The sequence below is a fragment of the Podarcis vaucheri genome, assembly GCF_965113315.1.
Source record: "Podarcis vaucheri genome assembly, chromosome: 14".
Taxonomy (NCBI): Eukaryota; Metazoa; Chordata; class Lepidosauria; order Squamata; family Lacertidae; genus Podarcis; species Podarcis vaucheri.
The window spans coordinates 12,443,784-12,461,939 of record NC_138752.1 but is presented as its reverse complement, the minus strand read 5'-3'; the positions used below and the strand labels follow the sequence as shown (position 1 = coordinate 12,461,939).

The following is an 18,156-nucleotide window of genomic DNA, read 5'->3' as shown; positions in this document are numbered from 1 at the left end:
AGTCCGTTCTTAAACCGAAACCATTCTTAAACAGAGGCACACTTTCCCTAATGAGGCCTCCCACCGCCGGTGCCCTTCCACCATTCAGTTTCCGTTCTTAGACCGAGGTAAAGTTCGCAAACTGGAACACTACTTCCGGTTCGGTGGAGTTTGTAAACCAAATTGTTCTTAAACAGGGCTGTTCTTAAAGTGAGGTACCACTGTATCACACTGAAAATTACATTGAAACAAACAAAGGATATGTGTAACCATTTAGGTAGGGGTGGAGAAAATATTTCAGCCTAAGTGACACCTTCCCTTCTGGGGAGCTTTTTTATGGGAGGGGAGGCAGTGTCACATGTTGAAGCAAAAGCAGATGACTAAATAAATATAAAATGGGAAGATATTAATTAATTATCCCAGCACACCAGGTCTGAAACAACAATGTACATAAAAGGACTACACACGTGAAATGGATTTCATATTTATAAGATGTAACAGAGGCGCTGTTTGTAAGTAGGAAGTAATAATAATAATAATAATAATAATACAGTCATAGCTTGGTTCTCAAATTTAATACATTCCAGGAGTCTGTTCAACTCTTGAAATGGTTTGCGAACCAAGGCGTGGCTTCCGATTGGCTGCAGGAGCTTCCTGCAGCCAATCGGAAGCAGCGGAAGTCATGTCGGATGTTCAGCTTCTGAAAAACGTTTTCGGTTTTTGATTGTTCGGAAGCCAAAATGTTTGACTTTAAAGGCGTTCAGCTTCTAAGTTTCCACTGTAATAATAATAATGTGGTCAGCTGCAGGAATGGACTAACGACAAGTGAAAGACCCACTGGACATTAAACAAGAGAAGATGCAACTACGGGAGGAAATGATTGACATATGTTTGCCACAGGAGCAGAATACCTGGTTTTAAGAAATTGTATTAAATTAAAGTAATTTGGTTTGATTTGTAATAATTTGGGAAATTAATAAAAATAATTTTTAAAAGAGGATAAATGAATGTAAATTTACCTCTGTACAGCAGGCTAGTTGCTGTACACACTGACACTGTCACAACCCCACTCTCTGTCCTCCATCCATCTCAAGGACACCTTGCAGCCAGGTGAGAACACTCAAGGAAGGTGTGAAATGAATCCTAAGTGGGATATGGCCTGGGGAGAGAGGATGTCCCTTGGGAGAGTCCCAGGGGAGAGACAGAGAGCTGCATTTGCCCCCCAAGCCTGAGGTTCCCCATGCCTGCTTTGAAACAAAGATGGGTAAACTATGTCAGTTTGACTACAACTCCCATCAGCCCTGACCATTGGCCATGCTGACAGGGACTGATGGGAATTGTAGTCCAACTTTGTAGAGAGCCACATGTTTCCCATCTCTACAGGTTTTAGGCAACCAGCAGTCCACACACTCCTCCACAATTCGGCTACATGTGCCCCAGTCTCTGAGTTTACACATGTACATCGGCTGAACATAAGATGGGCATAGCTGTCAACGTTTCCCTTTTTTTAAGGGAAATTCCCTTATTCCGAATAGGATTCCTCGCAAGAAAAGGGAAAAGTTGACAGCTATGAAGGTGGGAGGTTGGCAGCCTGAAGAACAGGGTGCAAATGCTCTAAATAAATAAATGTGCTCAAAGGTTAAACGAAAATGTCGGATTAACCTTTGCGGAAAATGTTTGCCCCGCCTACTCAGGAAGGAAGCATTGCTTGCTGCTGTATTTATGTGGGAAACTGCTCACAATACGCACAACATAATACTTTGAAAAATACAGAAACATAATCCTTCCCTCTACCACCACCCAGTTCAGTTCACTGATGGCTAATCTTTCAAAACAAACAAACAAACTTCCTTCTGTGTTCCAAGCCCAGCACCCGCTTAAATTTCAGCCAATTGCTCTTTTGACAAAGCATGCATTCCTCAGGGTAGTCTCATTGCAGAGGATTGTGGCGCACTCGCTTTTTCACTCCTGCCAGCCAACATAATCCAGTCCTTTACACCTTTGTATTTTTGGTGCCTCCCAAGAAGCTCTCAGCATCTCGGTTTGCAACGCACATGAAAAGGGTGCATGGGATCTGAAGGCTGTGCCAAAACAAAAAAACGGAGCTGAATTAAATGGTGGCGAAGATCCTGCTTTAAGGCTTCCTCGTCCCTGCTTGACTGTTGGGAACCTGAAACTAGCAATGGGCAAACTGATCAATTTCTGTTTCTAACTGTTTCTCATTTCATACAATCTTAAATTCAATTCTCCACATCTCCAAATCAGTTTGTGGGTTGTTGTTTTTTTAAGTCCATGTGGAAATTCATCAGCCTTTGCATGCAAGATGTGTAGAATTACGTAGCAGCGACTCGTCCCCATTGTATCTAGTCCAGGTATGAGAAATTGGACCTTCCAGATGCTGCCATCATCCCTGGCTATTCACCATGCTGGTTCAGCAACATCTGGAAGGACAACGGTTTCCCACACCTGATCTAGAAAAACAGACGTCAAGTCATTGTTTATCCCTGAGGTCCTAGGCCAAAAATGCACTTGATGGACTGTGCTGGATCTTTATAGCCAGCAAGTTCCATTTAGACCAGGGATGGGGAACCTGTGGCTCTCTACACTGGATTGCAGCTCCCATTACCCCTGACTATTGGGAGACCAAGGATAAATGAAGAACATGGAAGCCAAAGCCAATGGAAGCCAAAGGTTTCCATTAGCCGTGTTGCCATTAAGAAAGCAATCCAAAAGTACCAGTAGTGCCATTTCTTTATCAGGACCAACCTGAAATATTGCAAATTCGCTTAAGTTAGCAGCTCCTTTCCCCCACTTGCTGGCCTCAAGGTGTTTCGGACTCTAATTCCCATAAGCCTCAGCCAGCATAGCCAATGGTTGGGGATGATGGGTTTTGCAGTCCAGTAAGAACAGGTTGCAGAAAGCTGGGTTGGAGCATGGGTAGGCAAACTAAGGCCCGGGGCCTGGATCTGGCCCAATCGCCTTCTAAATCCGGCCCATGGACGGTCCCAGAATCAGGTTAATTTTACATGAGTAGAATGTGCCCTTTTATTTAAAATGCATCTCTGGGTTATTTGTGGGGCCTGCCTGGTGTTTTTACATGAGTAGAATGTGTGTTTTTATTTAAAATGCATCTCTGGGTTATTTGTGGAGCATAGGAATTCATTCATTCCCCCCAAAAAAAAATTATAGTCCAGCCCCCCACAAGGTCTGAGGAACAGTGGACCGGCTCCCTGCTGAAAAAGTTTGCTGACCCCTGCGCTAGAGCATGCCAATGCAAGCAGGCTGCAACAAGGCATTCAGAAGTGGAGCAGGAACAGTTCCTCTCCCTCTAACCATATAAAAGCCATCAGATAGATAGATAGATAGATAGATAGATAGATAGATAGATAGATAAAATCAGCTGTATTTCCACACTTAGACATGCTCCTAGAAGACCCTGGTTTAGAGCAGCTTTGGGTAGTGATACTGGTGGCAAATTTCTCCCATTGGTGTAGCAGCAATAAAATAGGCACAGACAGAAAAAAGTCCCCAGTTTGCCCGATCACAAATTCTCCAGCATACCTGTCAAGCACACTCCCTTTGTGCTGTTGCAGATCTCGATCATCACCCGGACCTGAAATCACAAAACACGGTATCTTTATGGCAGGGTGCAGAATGCAACATTTAGACAGCTTCCATACCATTCTAGCACATCAGAATAATGCTTTAAAACAGACTGTGCCACGACTCGAGATAAATAAATCAATTAAACACAGAAAGGCTGCTCTCAGCTCCAAAGCACAAATCCATGGAGCCCAGCTCTATCGGTTGCTGTTGGTCAAAATGGATTTCTGACATTTCCAGGGTGAGAGGCAATCTGAATGTCTACATGCTTAGCTTGTTCCCGTAGGAATCCAGAGGTTAGACAGGCATGATCCAGCAAAACTCATCTTATGTTCCTAAGAGGTTGTCCGCTGCATCTCTGCATGCTTAAATACTCTGAGTTCCTCTGATCATTATTTCTTGGGGCAGGGAGTTGGAGAATTCAGCATCCTTCTGCATCAGGAATGAATGGTCACTCAACCACTCCCAAGGCATAGACTAAGCATGATCTTCAGAGGTGGCTGCCCATTGTCTCTCTGCATGTCAAAAAGCCCAACTTTGCCACCTTCCAACCAGCCTCTGCTGCATCTCTGTGTCTTAAGTGTTACAGTAATCCAATCACACCAAATGAAGAGATACAGAGCAATTCTACATCCTTGCTGGAAGATCCCTGTTGTGTCTCTGCTCGAGTCACTGTTCAAGGTAAACCTGCCAATCAGGAGACAAGTCTAGATCTGCAACTCATATTGAAGCCCAGTAAGCGTGAGAGGGCCACCAAAGGCAAGTTGTCCTTTATAACTTGAGGCCCAAAATACAGTCTTAAAGATTTGCTTCCCAAGTGTGTCAGACCAAACATTTTTGAGTGTACAAGTACCCAGTTGAGCTCCCTCTCCGCTTGCAATTATATAGTAAGCATAAAGCTGGAAGGGATCTCAAAGGCTCTCTAGCCCAACCCCTGCCTGTGATCCACTGATACAGCATGCCTCTTGGGTGGCAAACCAGCCTCTGTTTGAAATCCTAACAGGAACAAAAATCCAGTTTCCAATTTGAAGTGGATCTGTGATCTTTTATTAACTATTAATTCATGACTTCTTTCCTACTGGAGAGCCAGTGTGGAGAGCCAGTGTGGTGTAGTGGTTAAGAGCGGTAGTCACGTAATCTGGGAAACCGGGTTCGTGTCTCCGCTCCTCCACATGCAGCTTCTGGGTGACCTTGGGCCAGTCACACTTCTCTGAAGTCTCTCAGCCCCACTCACCTCACAGAGTGTTTGTTGTGGGGGAGGAAGGGAAAGGAGAATGTTAGCCGCTTTGAGACTCCTGAAGGGGAGTGAAAGGCGGGATATCAAATCCAAACTCTTCTTCTTCTTCTTCTACAGCAGTGGTGATAAACCTCAGGACTGCAGGCAAATCGTGGCCCTCCAATCCTTTCTATGTGGCCCTTGGAACCCCCTCCCAGGCTGTACTCCCAATGTATTTGAACTCTGATAAGCTGGAAGGAGGAGAGGACAGAAGAGAGCTTGGGATGGGGGTGGGGGTGTAGTGGCCCACCGCACCAAGGAAATAATTTAAAGGGATGAATGCTGGTTACTTTTTGTACAGACATCATTGCTGACAAACCAGGGAATGTAGTGTTCCAAAGGAGGGCAATGTTAGGACAAGCGTCAAAATGCAACCTAAGCTCATTTTTGAAAGAACACATTGGCCTTAACTGCTAAGGCCATGGGGGGGTTATGTTTTTTAATCAGGCATCAGAAGAATTGGGTACCATGCTCTCTCTCATTCAAAATATAAGCACCAGAGTGAACTCCCAGCAACTCTCCAATGTTATGACTTGTGATATTGTGGCTGGGAGCAGGGTGTGCCCTCTATCTGTACCCTCCATCCTAACCCCACTCCTTTGCTGCTGCAAATCTCAGACCCTCCAAGTGCCCCTGTTTTCCAGGGACAGTCCCGGATTTACAGAAGCTGTCCCTGTTTCTTATTTGACCCCGGAATTTCCCACTTCTCCTTAAAAGTAAAGGGACCCCTGACCATTAGGTCCAGTCGTGGCCGACTCTGGGGTTCAGACGCTCATCTCGCTTTATTGGCTGTGGGAGCCGACATACAGCTTCCGGGTCATGTGGCCAGCATGACTAAGCCGCTTCTGGCAAACCAGAGCAGTGCACGGAAACGCCGTTTACCTTCCCGCCAGAGTGGTACCTATTTATCTACTTGCACTTTGATGTGCTTTCGGACTGCTAGGTTGGCAGGAGCAGGGACCGAGCAACGGGAGCTTACCCCGTCACGGGGATTCAAACCACCGACCTTCTGATTGGTAAGTCCTAGGCTCTGTGGTTTAACCCACAGCGCCACCCGCGTCCCTCCACTTCTCCTTAGGACATCCCTATTTTCTTTGGAGAAATGTTGGAGGGTATGGAGTTATGCAACCCCTGAGCCAAGGAGATAAGTAACTATACAATGTTTAGAAGACATCTGAAGGCAGCCCATTATAGGGAAGTTTTTAAATGTTTAATGTTTTATAATATTTTTATATATATTAGAATGGCTGGGGCAACCCAGTCAGATAGGTGGGGTATAAATAAAATAATGATGATGATGATGATGATGATGATGATGGAATAAAGGTAAAGGTACCCCTGCCTGTACGGGCCAGTCGTGTCCAACTCTAGGGTTGTGCGCCCATCTCACTTAAGAGGCCGGGGGCCACGCTGTCCGGAGACACTTCCGGGTCACGTGGCCAGCGTGACGAAGCTGCTCTGGCGAGCCAGCACCAGCGCAGCACACGAAAACGCCGTTTACCTTCCTGCTATAAAGCGGTACCTATTTATCTACTTGCACTTAAGAGTGCTTTTGAACTGCTAGGTGGGCAGGAGCTGGGACCCAACGATGGGAGCTCACCCCGCCGCGGGGATTCGAACCGCCGACCATACGATCGGCAAGTCCTAGGCACTGAGGTTTTACCCACAGCGCCACCCGCATCCCGATGATGGAATAGGACGTCCCTATTTTCATCAGAGAAATGTTGGAGGGTATGAAATCTTAAACTGGGGAAACCAACACAACGTCCTGTGGGTGCTGTTGGACTCCAACTCCCATCAGTCCAATCCAGCATGGCCATTGTTGGGTACCTGGGAGTTTGAAGTAGGGAGCCTTGGGAAGCTGCCTTCTACCAAACCAGACCACGAGTCCATCAGGTTCAGTATTGTCCACACTGGTGGGAAGTGTCTCTCCAGGATTTCAGGCAGGGGGCAGCATTCCCAGCCTTACCTGGAGATGCCAGGGATTGTACTTGGGACCTTCTGCATACAAAGCAGATGCTCTCCCATTGAGCTACGTGCATAGAAGCAGGATTTATAACACTATCATTTCCACATCCTCTTTTCTCCCCCTGCTACCATTGATGCCATCCTAGTTTTGTGGTTGTTCTCCTGCCCTAAGTACATCCATTAAAATGAATGAACAGGTTTAGTCTGAGAAAGCTTTAGCTGGGTACACGTCATACATCAACATTATTGTTATTATTGTTATTAACAACTTACAAATTAAAATATATGGCAAATATACATGTCTGTAAAAGGTAAAACATAAAGGACCCCTGGACGGTTAAGTGCAGTCAAAGGAAACTATGGGTTGTGGTGCTCATCTCGCTTTCAGGCCAAGGGAGCTGGCATTTTCCACAGACAGCTTTCCGGGTCATGTGGCTAGCAGGACTAAATAGCTACTGGTAGACCATAATGAGTGCCAGAGTGAGTGGAAATGCTGTTTGCCTTCCTGCCACAATTTATCTACTCGTACTGGCATGCTTTCGAACTGCTAGGTTGACAGGAGCTGGGACAGAGCAATGGGAGCTCATCCCGTCACGGGGATTCGAACCGCCAGCCTTCTCATCGGTAAGCCCTAGGCTCAGTGGTTTAGACCACAGCGCCACCCACGTCCCACAATGTCTATGTAGGTTTGTTTAAACAAGAAAGGTTTTAGCAGGTACCTAAAACAGCCCAGAGAAGTATCAATAGGCAGGCATTTCCAAACTGTTCATATCCCCTAGGTGTTTATCCTGTGTTATGTACTGAAGTTCTCACCCTGGGCCAGCAGGGGGATACTGTAGATAGTTTTCACTCAGGTCCACATATGCAAATAAAGAAGTGAAAGTGATTGGATAGTTACAGAAAGTGTTACTGTTGCTTTGTAGCTGAGCTCTATATAAGCATGTTGGCTGAAGCCTTCAGGCCAGTTCTGTTCTGGGCCTGTGAATAAACAAGAGCTGTTGGAAGAATCGCTGTGTCATCTGATATGTTCACCCACAACTTAACATCCTGCATAACAATAACATAATCCCATATTCTGTACAACCACTGAAAACAAGGATGGGGCACCTGTGGCCTTCCAGATGATTCAGGAATGCAGGCCTTCCAATGCAGGAATGGGCAGCTGTCCCATATGGGGATCGAACCTGCAACCTTGGCATTATCAGCACCATGCTCTAACCTGCTGAGCTATCCAGGAAGATGTTAGACTCCAACTCCCATCAGCCCCAGCCAGCATGCCCAATGGCCGCTGGTGATGGGAAGTGTAGTCCAGCAACATCTCAGGATCCACAGGCTTACCCCACCCCAATTTAAAAGGTACCGAAGGATCCGGTTCTCTTCTGCATCTAGACACACGACCCATGTTTGCCTTTGGGAAGCATTTTGAGCCTCTGCATTTGGGCGGGCTTGAGAAAAGAATGTGAGATTATTAGCAAGCCCTATCTGGAACACGAGCAAACTCTGCTCAGCGACATAATACAAATAGGGTTGATGAGCAAGGAATTTTGGACGCACATCAACGTGCTCCTCTCACATTCCACGCGGCGCTTTTCACCGAACTGAGAATGAGTCATTTACTACAGATTTGGGCTTCTTTGTTTTGCACCGTCGTCCAATCTATAGCCATGCCAGAATATCACGACTGCCCTCCAGATTCATTGCCCTCTCCTTTTTGCTTATTTTGCTTTCATTTCCACGCTTTTGTTCACAAAGTCGGGCGACTGATTGCTCACTCTTTGCGGAGCTTCTTCAACGAAAACACTTTGTCAACTGGCATAATCATAGCAAGAGCCTATTAAGAGAGAGCGAGAGGGTTGGGGGTGGGGGTGGAGGAGGAGGAATTTGTCCTGCAATTTGTTTTGACACAAAAGAATGAATCGAGGGATGGAAAAATGGCCACTGATTTTTCGTTGTTGCAATATTTGTCTCTAGATCGGGAGCTACTGAAGACATAGGAATGCACCCAACAAAAAGGATGAAAGCCTCTTTCTTTTACTCATAGAATTTCCGCACCACTGTTGCCAAGCAAAAGACAGTGGGATATAGCAAAAAAGCAGATTTATATGATCTGAAGAAAAAACAGAGTATGAGATGGGAGGGGAGTATAGGACAGGATAGAGGCCTGCAATGGACCCCCTACACTCAGCCCACACCTACAGCATACATGTAAAACACTATAACGGCACTTTTTAACAGCCATGGCTTCTCACAAAGAATTATGGGAGCTGTAGTTTGTTCAGGAGGCCAAGGGTTGTCAGGACACACACACACACTCCTACAATTCCCAAAGTTCCCTGGGAAGATGGTTTGATTGCGAAGCCACTCCAGCAACTTAATACATGTAGACACAAACTAACTGAGATTTCCCACCCACTCCCAGGATCTACACAAAGTAGGACAACACTGGGAAACAGTTTTAGGGGAACACTGACGGCCAGCTAAGGTAAAGGTAAACGGACCCCTGACCATTAGGTCCAGTCGTGACCAACTCTGGGGTTGCGGCGCTCATCTCGCTTTATTGGCCGATGGAGCCAGCGTACAGCTTCCAGGCCATGTGGCCAGCATGACTAAGCCACTTCTGGCGAACCAGAGCAGCACACGGAAACGCTGTTTACCTTCCCGCCGGAGTGGTACCTATTTATCTACTTGCACTAGAGAGCTAGAGAGCAACTAAAACTGAAATATACTCGGAGTCGAGAGTGGATTTCATGCTCTTTATTCAGCTCATAGTGGTGAGGAGGAATGGAAGTTCCCCCAGAATTTCTGCTTTATATACATTGTTTACACAATGGGCCCCACGTGATTGGCTAATTCCGGGAGTCACCTGTAGGCCAATCAGGTTACGGATTCACTTCCACCGGGAGCTGGATTGGGTGGCTCCTGTGGACCAATCAGACTGCTGCATTCCGGATCCTATTGTTCTGGGGCCAATCAGACTGCTGCCTTTTGGATCCTATTCAACTCAGTACATAACAAAAACCAAATCGTCTTCTGTTTGTTTCCCCCATCTTTTCCATTTCTTACCTTTTGCAAGAACATCTGCAGAACAGATGACGTTAGCTTTGCAATTTTGAGAGCTTGATCTGTTCTCTCTCTCTTGGGGGAGGAAGATGAAGCAAAAGCAGTGAAACACTGGCTCATCTGACAGCCTTCACAAGTGTCCCAAGAAATGTGCATGAGGAAACTGCCTTACACGGAACCAGACCAGCTCATTGTTGTCTGCACTGACTGACAGTGGCTCTCCACGCTGTCTTCCAGACTCCCTGGGCCTGCCAGCAATAGAACCTAGGACTTTCTGCATGCAAAGGAGATGCTCTAACCACTGAGCTGCAGCCCTTTAGCAGTCCTTTAAAATGCAAATGATGGTCCCTAGCTTTCTGGCTATGTAATAGGAATGATCTAATGAAAGGGTCTGAACAGGTGAGATCTTATGGAGCCACACAGCCGTGGGTAATTTATGCAGGCTTCTCTGGCACTCACAGGGTAAGGAGACAAGAGGAAGCAGCAAGCATGGAAAGTAAGCATGCCTTTTAGAGGTTGGCGTGATGGAGGAACAAAAAAAAATTCAAAATACATATGGTGCGAAGACTTAGATTTCAGAACACCTAATCCAAGCACCTGGCTCAATGGTACTTGATACTTGAGTCTGGGCAGAAGCTCCACAAGTAAGACATGTGCAATAGAAGTTCTTCCATCCTATTTATACCCACCTTTAAAATTAATGAATGGATAAAATTGCCACTCAATTGTATTCCTCCCCCCTTTCCTTTCTTGCATTTTTAAAGATCTGCTGCTACAGATGTCATTCTTCGCTGCCAGTTTTATTCTGGGTTCAGATTTCATTTTGCATTTCACTTTAAACCACCCTGAAAACTTTTTCCGTCGAATATTGGCAATTACCGTATTTTTTGCACCATAACACTCACTTTTTTCCTCCTAGAAAGTAAGGGGAAATGTCTGTGCGTGTTATGGAGGCAATGCCTACGGGTGGCATGCCTACGGGTTTTCCTCCTCTAAAAACTACGTGCGTGTTATGGTCAGGTGCGTGTTATAGAGCGAAAAATACGGTAAATACAGAAAGAGTCTCCAGCTTTACACCCAGACCTGGCACCTGCACCTTTAACCATCACTTAGTCTGCAGCAATTGGAATGTGATGATGCTCCTTGGACAGTAGCAAGACCATCAATGGCCACTAGCCCTGATGGCTGTTTTCTACCTCCATAGAGACATTATGCCTCTGAATACCAGCCTCACTCTATGTGGGGCTGCCCTTGAGACTGACCCAGAAACTCCAGCAGGTGCAGAATGCTGCGGCAAGACTCCTTACGGGGTCCTCGCATCGGGATCACATCCACTCGGTGCTTTACCAGCTGCACTGGCTCCCGGTGGAGTACAGGATCAGGTTTAAGGTGCTGGTTTTGACCTTTAACGCCCTATACGGCCTAGGACCCTCGTACCTACAGGACCGCCTCTCCTGGTGTGTCCCACGGAGGACCTTACAGTCTTCAAATAAAAACATCTTGGAGATCCTGGGCCACAGGAAGGTTAGGCTGGCCTCAACCAGAGCCAGGGCTTTTTCGGCTATGGCCCTGATCCGGTGGAACACTCTGTCACAAGAGATTAGGGCCCTGCAGGACTTGACATCTTTCCACAGGGCCTGCAAGGCAGAGCTGTTCCGCCAGGCCTTTGGCCAGGGCACACCCTGACCTCCTCTCTCCTTCTGTCATCCTCATAGAACTCTAGCCCAGTGGTTGCCATTAATTTGATTCTGAACTGATTTTAGAATGTATTTCAATTAATTGACTGTGATTTTATGTAAATTGTGCTATTTTTACTGTTGTTAGCCGCTCTGAGCCCGGCGTTGGCTGGGGAGGGCAGGATGTAAATAAATTATTATTATTAACATTATTATTATTATTATTATTGTAGTGCTGTTCTGCTTGAGTCTCGCTTGCAAGCTTCCCATAGTCATCTGGTTGGCCACTGTGAAAGCAGAATGCAGGACTAGATGGGGCTTTGACCTGATTCTGCAGTCAAGCTCCTCCTATTATTATTATTATTATTATTATTATTATTATTATTATTATTTTATTGGTTGAATTTATGTACTGCCCTATACCCGGAGGTCTCAGGGCAGTTCACAGAAAAGATCACAATATGTAAAATCAAAATAAACACAATAACCCAATAACAGCCCCCCACCACCCAAAGTGCCACATTTTAAAAGGGCATAGGATGTCAGTCAGGTCAACCAAAGGCCTGGTTAAAAAGGTGTATAATGAAGGCACCAGGTGAACTTCCCTGGGGAGAGCATTCCACAGACAGGGAGCCACTGCAGAGAAGGCCCTGTTCTTGTGTTGCCACCCTCTGGACCCCTCAAAGAGGAGGCACATGAAGGAGGGCCTGAGAAGATGATCTCAGGGTCCAGCTAGGTTCATTTGGAAAGAGGCGGTCCTTGAGGTATTGCAGTCCTGAGCCATTTAGGGCTTTATAGGTCAAAACCAGCACTTTGAATTGGGACCGGACACTAATTGGTAGCCAGTGCAGTCGGACCAGGATCGGTGTAATATGCTCAAACCAACTTGCTCCGGTGAGCAACCTGGCCGCTGAATTCTGCACTAGCTGAAGTTTCCGAACTGTCTTCCTATGTTGTTATGGCAAGCTTTCAAGTGTTGCAGATCATTAAAGGCACAGAAGACTGGACCAGTTGACAACTCTCTAAACTGAGTGTCAGCTGTAGACACGTTGTGACTATATAATCGCTCAGACAACTGTTGTATATCTTGGAAGAAAGTTCTGGTTTTGTTTTTACTGCAATGCAGTTTAGGATTAGATAGCGTTTGCACACCTTGTGGTTCTGTCTTAGGATACAAAATATCACACAGCAACTGATAATGCTACAGATAAAGTATTTTATGGGGGACACATTGAACAGATCATAAATTCTATCACTGTCAAACCATCTCCCCGAGTGTGCATATAAGTTATCATAGAATCACAACACTTTTCCAACCCCCTGCAATACAGGGTTATGCAGCTGTGCCTCATGAAAATCTGATCTAACCCACTGAATCAAAGCTTCGTAAAGCAAAATCTCTCTTTGGATTTTCTGTGCAACTGATAAGATCAAATTCAGCAGATAAGGTTGGAGCTTTGCAAGACACGGCTGCAGAACAACCAGAAAAGTTCTTGGACCCAGAGGAATCAATCGGTACACAATATAATCGAAATACAGGTCAAGCAAAAGTATGGATGAGAGTGGTATAAACGCAGAGTGTGGGTTTTCGGATAGTTTGCTAAGGCTGTTGATTCCTCCAACAAATCAGAGGGTTTGGAGGTGCTTAAAGCCAGTGGCGTAGCGTGGGGGGTGCAGGGGGGGCCGGCCGCACCGGGCGCAACATCTGAGGGTTAGGGTTAGGGGGCGCAAATCCACGGGTTAGGGGGCGCAAATTACTTGCCTTGCTGACAACCCACACTACGCCACTGCTTAAAGCTACAGGGCTGTAAAGAAAAATTAAGAGGTGATGTCGTTTTAAGTAAAAACGTAAAGGTAAAGGACTCCTGGAAAAGACCCTGATGTTGGGAAAGATTGAGGGCACGAGAAGGGGACGACCATTTAAAATACTCATTTTCCATCCTTCAGATATCAGTGACTTCCCTTCTTCTCTTTCCATGGTTCATTTTACATATCGTAAATCCCTGCATATTTTACAAAAACTATGTCATTATTGCACCCATCAAAACTTGGTTTAAACTGTTGAATTTATCTTAATGCTGCCAGCGTTTTCAGCTGTACACAATTATTTTCTCTTATTCTATATGTTAAGTCTGCGAGTTGTGCATATTCCATTCTTCTTTAGTTGGGACCTTGCTCGTTTTCCATTTTGGGGCTAATGAAACATAGACCACAGCAGCAGCAGCAGACATCAATTAGCTTTTTTGACACCTGGGAATTTCAGTCTGAATAATCCCCAACAGAAAGGACTCTGTTTTTTTCCCCCAGTTCATTACAGATCATTTCCCAATACTCCTTTACCCTAAAAGGGTCCAACCGGGGGGACTGATTTTCTGCCCCTCTCCATAGCGCAAACTGCACCTGTTGGATTTCCGCTGGCTGTGCCAGTGCGGACTTGTGGGTAGCAAGCCTGACCTTGGGGGCAGATAACTGGAGCTTTCCAAGCGCAGATTTCTCTCTGGATCTCTAGGGAGAAACCCAGTCTCGACCCCGACCCCTCCTCCCCCTCGACAGGCCAGAGCGCCCCCTACCGGCACCATGGAGTAGGTCATCATCATGAGCATGTCCTCGTCCTCCGCGCGGATGTGGCTCTTGGCGAGGGCGCGCCTCCGCTGGCTCCTCTTGTCGCGGCCGCCCGGCGCTTGGGCGAGGCCGCCGTCCGACGGGGCGCCGCTGTCGCGGAGGTGCCGCAGCGCGCTCGGCGGAACCTGGGGCTGTCGCAGCTGCGCCACCTCCTCCTGGGTCGCCTGCAGCGCGGCGCTCAGCTCCCGCCACTGTCCCAGCAAGAAGACGGTGCCCGCGGCGGTGAGCGCCGACAGCAACCCGACGGCAGCCAGCGCGCAGCACAGCGCCCGGCTGCCCGCTGCCTGGCCCTGCATCGCGACGCCCGACGGACCAGGCGCTCCTCGCTGGGACAACTCGGCCGGGGGTGGCAGGGGGCTCGGCCGCGACGGGGAGGCGCTTATGCCCCGTGGGCGGCTGGCTCGCACCGTCGGGGGCGGAAGGGCTGCGAGTGGCGGGCGCCCCGGCGCTGGGAGGGACGGAGAGAGGCTGGCCGGGACACGGGCCAACCCAGCAGGCGAGCCCGCGAGGGCGAAGGCTCCGCGCAAAACACGTGTCCTGCGGGCAAATGGATCGAGCCCTGACTGCTCCAGACAGGGCTCTTTAAACCCTATACAGTTTGGAAGGGACCCCGAGGGTCGTCTAGTACAAACCCCTGCAATGCAAACCTCAACTCGATTCTACATGACAGACAGCCATCCAAACTCTGCTTGCAAACCTCCAGAGAAGAAGAGTCCACTAACTACCAAAGAAGTCTGTTCCCCTGTCAAGCAGCTCTTACTATCACAAAATTCTTCCTGATATTTAGTTGGAATCTCTTTTCTTGTACAGTGGTACCTCGGGTTAAGTACTTAATTCGTTCCGGAGGTCCGTTCTTAACCTGAAACTGTTCTTAACCTGAAGCACCACTTTAGCTAATGGGGCCTCCTGCTGCCGTCGTGCCGCTGGAACACAATTTCTGTTCTCATCCTGAAGCAAAGTTCTTAACCCAAGGTACTATTTCTGGGTTAGTGGAGTCTGTAACCTGAAGCGTATGTAACCTGAAGCGTATGTAACCTGAGGTACCACTGTAACTTGAATCCATTGGTAAAGGTAAAAGGTAAAGGACCCCTGGACGGTTAAGTCCAGTCAAAGGTGACTGTGGGGTATGGCGCTCATCTCCCTTTCAGGCCTAGGGAGCCGGCATTTGTCCACAGACAGCTTTCCGGGTCATGTGGCCAGCAGGACTAAACCACTTCTGGTGCAACGGAACACCGTGACAGAAACCAGAGTGCACAGAAGCACTGTTTCCCTTCCCACCGCAGTGGCGCCTATTTATCTACTTGCACTGGTGCGCTTTCAAACTGCTAGGTTGGCAGAAGCTGGGACAAAGCAATGGGAGCTCGCTCCGTTGCGGGGATTTGAACCACCAACCTTCTGATCAGCAAGTGCAACTCATTGGTACAGGTCCTATCCTCCAAAGCAGGGGAAAACAAGCTTGCTCCATCGCTGATCAAAGACGACTGTCATATCGCCTCTCAGTCTCTTCTTCCCTAAGCTAAATATAACCAATTCCCTCAGCCGTTCCCCATAAGACTTGTTTTCCAGATCCTTGATCATCTTGGTCACCCTCCTTTGCACATGTTCCAGCTTATCAATATCCTTCTTAAATTGTGGTGCCCGGAACTGGACATAGGACTCCAGGTATGGTGTGACCAAGGTGGAGAGCCTGTGACAGACAGCACAAAAAGCACAGCACTGGACGGACGAGTCATCCAACTAGACCAAAGGCAGCTTCTGCTGTTCCGAAGGCTGTGCTGTCCATCTGAAGTTATTTATTGAATTTCCATGCTGCACTTCACCCAAGGGTCACAGGGTGGTTCACAACAGAAAAGCACAGAAATACATAATGTAGTAACAAGCCCGCAAAATACCCTGCCCCCAACACACAGTTGGAAAGACCATAGATTGGTTAATTAACCAAAGGCCTGGATGAAGAGGAAGGTATTTGCTTGGCACCTGAAGATATGTAACAAAAGCAGCAGGCGAGCCCCCAAATTCTCCTCACAGAATTACAATTCCCAGAATTCCCAGGGAAGAGAAATTGAGAATTGTAGCTCTGTGGGGGGACTAGGGGGCTCCCCTAACAACTAAGCTTAACAAACTACAGTTCCCAAGATTCTTTGGGAGAAGTGATGACTGCAGTGGTATAACAGTGCTGTAATAATAATAATAATAATTTATTTATATCCTGCTTATCTGGCTGGGCTTCCCCAGCCACTTTGGGCAGCTCCCAACAGAATATTAAGAATAGAATCAAACATTAAAAACTTCCCTAAACAGGGCTGCCTTTAGATGTTTTCTAAAAGTCAGGTAAATGTTAATTTCCTTGACATCTGATGGGAGGGCATTCCACATGGTGGGCACCACTACCAAGAAGGCCCTCTGCCTGGTTCCCTGTAACCTCGCAGGGAGGGAACTGCCAGAAGGCCCACGGTGCTGGACCTCAGTGTCCAGGCTGAACAATGGGGGTGGAGACACTCCTTCAGGTATACTGGGCCAAGGCCATTTAGGGCTTTAAAGGTCAGCACCAACACTTTGAATTGTGCTCAGAAACGTACTGGGAGCCAATGTAGGTCTTTCAGGACCAGTGTTATATGGTCTTGGTGGCCACTCCCAGTCACCAGTCTAGCTGCCACATTCTGGATTAGTTGTGGTTTCTGGGTCACCTTCAAAGGTAGCCCCACATAGAGCGCATGGCAGTAGTCCAAGCGGGAGATAACCAGAGTATGCACCATTCTGGCGAGACAGTTTGCGCGGGCAGGTAGGGTCTCAGTCTGCATACCAGATGAAGCTGGTAGACAGCTGCCCTGGACACAGAATTGACCTGTGCCTCCATGGACAGCTATGAGTCCAAAATGACTCCCAGGCTGCGCACCTGGTCCTTCAGGGGCACAGTTGCCCCATTCAGGACCAGGGAGTCCTCCACACCAGCCTGCCGCCTGTCCCCCAAAACAGTACTTCGGTCTTGTCAGGATTCAGCCTCAATCTGTTAGCTGCCATCCATCCTCCAAACACTTCCAGACACTCACACTGGACCTTCACCACCTTCACTGGTTCTGATTTAAAAGAAGGGTAGAGCTGGGTATCATCCACATACTAATGAACACCCAGCCCAACCCCCCTGATAATCTCTCCCAGCAGTTTCATATAGGTGTTAAAAAGCATGGGGAAGAGGATGGAACCCTGGGGCACCCCACAAGTGAGAGCCCAGGGGTCCGAACACTCATCCCCCACCACCACTTTCTGGACATGGCCCAGGAGGAAGGAGCGGAACCACTGTATAACAATGCTCCCAGCCCCTCTAGACGGTCCTGAAGGATGTCATGGTTGATGGTATCAAAGGATACTGAGAGATCCAGCAGAACTAGGAAACAGCTTATGTTTAGTGCAGTTGTGACCTTCATCTATACATGAATTTTGGGGGAATTATGGCAGGATCGGCTAGAATGTATCTAGTTTGCACAACAGATCACCCCCAAAGAATGTGTAAGACAGTTTACTAAACTAATACACACATATACATAGAAAGAGAGAGCATAGCTATGATAAAAAACAATAAATCCACATAGAGGCCAACTAAGATCACAGCAGTTCATGAGTGTGTCTTAAATAGAGTTATGCATTTGAATAAAAAAAGTGTGGTTGATCATTATTGTCAGAGCTGCTCTCAGATCCCAGCTCACAGAGGACCACGCTAGCCGGCAATACTGTATAAAAGTCTTTATTGTGTTACAGTTTCCATTTTCAAGCCGCAGCGTGCAGCTCTACGTCTTAGAAGCTAGACCGGCGAAGCTCCCTCTGAGTCTCCGCCTCCTGTACACCAACTTAATACCCTAGCCTTACTCCACCTCTTCCGTCTTTCCTTTCTTCTCTGGGTCCCTCTGCCCCCCTGGGTCTCTTCCTTCCTGGACTCTTCTGATGCTGACCCCCCGGACCCTTCTCCCCCGGCTC

At 47.4% G+C, this 18,156-nt stretch overlaps 1 protein-coding gene and 1 long non-coding RNA gene across 2 annotated transcripts in view; both read right to left on the bottom strand.

Moving 5' to 3' along the window:
- The window catches only part of GLDN (gliomedin), a 33,739-nt gene extending 19,248 nt beyond the window's left edge, over positions 1 to 14,491 (bottom strand). Inside the window, exons 1-2 of the mRNA XM_082198564.1 lie at positions 14,133 to 14,491; positions 3,541 to 3,592 (exon numbers count right to left, since the gene is read on the bottom strand). Coding sequence (XP_082054690.1) covers positions 3,541 to 3,592; positions 14,133 to 14,480 — 400 coding nt within the window. The 5' untranslated portion in view covers positions 14,481 to 14,491. The remainder of the gene's footprint in view (positions 1 to 3,540; positions 3,593 to 14,132) is intronic.
- Positions 1 to 18,156, bottom strand: part of LOC309518551 — a 334,884-nt gene that overhangs the window by 136,252 nt on the left and 180,476 nt on the right. The window lies entirely within an intron of this gene.